This window comes from Olea europaea, unplaced genomic scaffold (genome assembly GCF_002742605.1).
Source record: "Olea europaea var. sylvestris unplaced genomic scaffold, O_europaea_v1 scaffold5026, whole genome shotgun sequence".
Lineage (NCBI taxonomy): Eukaryota > Viridiplantae > Streptophyta > Magnoliopsida > Lamiales > Oleaceae > Olea > Olea europaea.
In genome coordinates, this window is record NW_019263341.1 from 41,646 (window position 1) to 44,149 (window position 2,504).

The 2,504-nt window shown below is 37.0% G+C and overlaps 1 protein-coding gene across 1 annotated transcript; it reads right to left on the reverse strand.

Annotated features, from left to right (window-relative positions):
• Positions 1–1,209: 1,209 nt before the first annotated feature.
• LOC111388519 (putative amidase ARB_02965) lies at positions 1,210–2,501 on the reverse strand (the record flags this gene model as incomplete). The annotated part of the gene is made up of 3 exons (XM_023013247.1): positions 1,210–1,944; positions 2,026–2,215; positions 2,290–2,501. Coding segments are annotated over 3 exons (759 nt in total), but the record flags the coding sequence as incomplete, so codon positions are not given.
• Positions 2,502–2,504: the final 3 nt, after the last annotated feature.

The following is a 2,504-nucleotide window of genomic DNA, read 5'->3' on the forward strand; positions in this document are numbered from 1 at the left end:
CTTGCAATCGCTACCCTTTGAGTGCACACTGGGTAAATCCTCAGGCTGGCACGATAACCTACAAATCACGCCAGTTATGTAAACCACACTAAGTAAGCCTGGTGCGAGAAGTTCGACCGAGAAAGTGTTGATAGGAAAAATCGAATTCGTGACCAAAGATCTCCGCATACACCTACTCCACCAACTCGGCCACCCATGAAGGAAGTTCCTTTCTTCTTAATTTGTATGATTATTGTTCAAATCTTTTAACAATCCTCATATTTTGCACTTGTTATTTTAAATTGGCCCAGTTTGACAACCATCATAGGGTTTTTTTTTTCTTTTTTAATAGAAAATAAGTTTTGGAATAGTGATTTTTTGAAAAATGTGCAACTAAAAAGCAGTAAAAGGTTTGAGTTTACGTACATAATATTTTTTGTGTGAATAGGTAATTGAAAATGAGTTTGAGAAAAAATATATTTGTTTTATGATTATCAAATGGGGAAAGTTAATGGGAAAATGTTTGTTGTACTTAATCATTACGTAATTTTTTACAGATAGATGAAATGTCGGTGATGAAGTTTTCCAACCACTGCCAGTTCTCGATCAGCGCTATCATTAGATTCCCCGATAACACACTAAGAGAACTCCCTTCAAATTCTTGTCTTTTCAAGATAGATGCAGCCCTTGTGCATTGCTAATGACTTTGGATGTCATCTCTGGGCCGTCCATTAGAGGGTCATCAATGGCGAATGTAGCGCCGAACGGGCCGGATCATTCGGTTGTATTTGCACGCGCTACCATTACCGGTTCATATCGTGTGCTTTGGTAGTAATATTGGCAATGAACTGATGCAGTGGCGACGCTGAGTACCACAATGCAAGCCAAAAGTTTACCTCTCTCCATCTCCAATTTGCCCATGTACTAAATTATATTGCTTACTGGAATTTATAAGAATAAGCAATTAGTGATTATCTGGTCAATAATTCTTTATTTACTACTTAAATTATTTCCAAATTAGCGAATGGAAAACTTTGAATCGATATAATAATTTTGCATTTACTGATTTTTATTTATCAGAAATTCTAAACTAGCATTTCAAATACCAATTCTGTATTAAACAATGTTCTTGAAATCAACCCCATCAATAGGTGAAGTCAAAACATTCAACAATATCGATTGAACCATTTTTTTAATTTTTCCAATTTAATTTTTTGATTTCACTTAGGATTGACAGCTAAAAAAATCGACATGTATAGCAAGTAAATTATTACAAACTGATAAATAAAATAAACATGGGGCTTGTTTGGTAGTGATTTTGAGCATTGATTTTTTGACCATTGGAGGAAAAAATAGGTCCTATCTGTGAGAGAAATGATAAAAAATGATGGCTTGAAAAATGAAATAACGGTCAAAAAATTGATTTTTTTAGGTGAAAAATCAATACCAAACACCTCTTGTTAGTAAGTTTTAATTAACAGGCTTCGATTATTGATTTTGACTTTACAGTTTGGTTTATTGACTCGAGACATTTGTTTCTTTTGAATTTCCAATGTCAAGGGAACACATTTATTCAAGTAAAACTTGAATTAGTGCTTATGCGGGTTCTTAGGGTAGAAATGTTGGTGGCTTCCTGATCTTGGTTGCTTGTTCAAAACTATAAGCAATTTCAATCAATTTGGGCTCAGTACCCTTCAATCGCCCAAAACATATGCCGATAGGCACCCCTTTGTTATAATATGCAGCAGGTACGATAATGCCCGGGAATCCACCTATAGCGAGTATCGAGGCAACACCAGACCCGGCAGCCACCAACGCGTCCAGCTTGTAATGCCTCATCAGTTTCTCGAACCCGTTTCTCGACAACTCTGCCAAATTCTTCCGAGCTTCTTTCTCTGAGTTCCCAATTCCATTTGTGAGTTCAGCATCTAAAAACACTTTCTGGCCATACTGCTTAGTCATTTCCTGCACATTCATTCAAATGAAAAGTTAAAAGTCCGCTTTATAGTGCTGAGAGTTTCTGGTCTAAATGTTCACGATCTGTACCAAATCAGGGAATTTCTCGTTGAATGCTATTACATCTGCCAGCGATCGAACAGGGGAAGCTATTAGCTCCCTCAAGTACGTGTTCAAGGATATTTTGAACTCTGCTAGCAACGCTGTTTCTTCTGCACTTGAACTGTAATCTAAACTTGCTTTGCCGTCGTCTATTTCCACGAAGACTGCACCTTTCTTCCTGAAGTTGACAAAAAGTTGATTTTTTACCATTCGTTTGGAATTATAATAAAAGTTTCTTGGGAAATACCACACCTTAGTGTTTGCAGATGGTTTTCAAAAGTCTTTGCAACATGGTTTTCTTCAAACTTGAAGAAGGGATTTCTCACTAATCCTAGTCTCTTTCCTTCGAGTCCATCAGCTTTTAGAAATTGTGCGTAACCACCCCGAGGAATGTAATTCGAGGCCTTTCGTGTTGCTTCGTCGTTATAGTCAAAGCCTACAATGGCATCAAGAACGTAAACAGCATC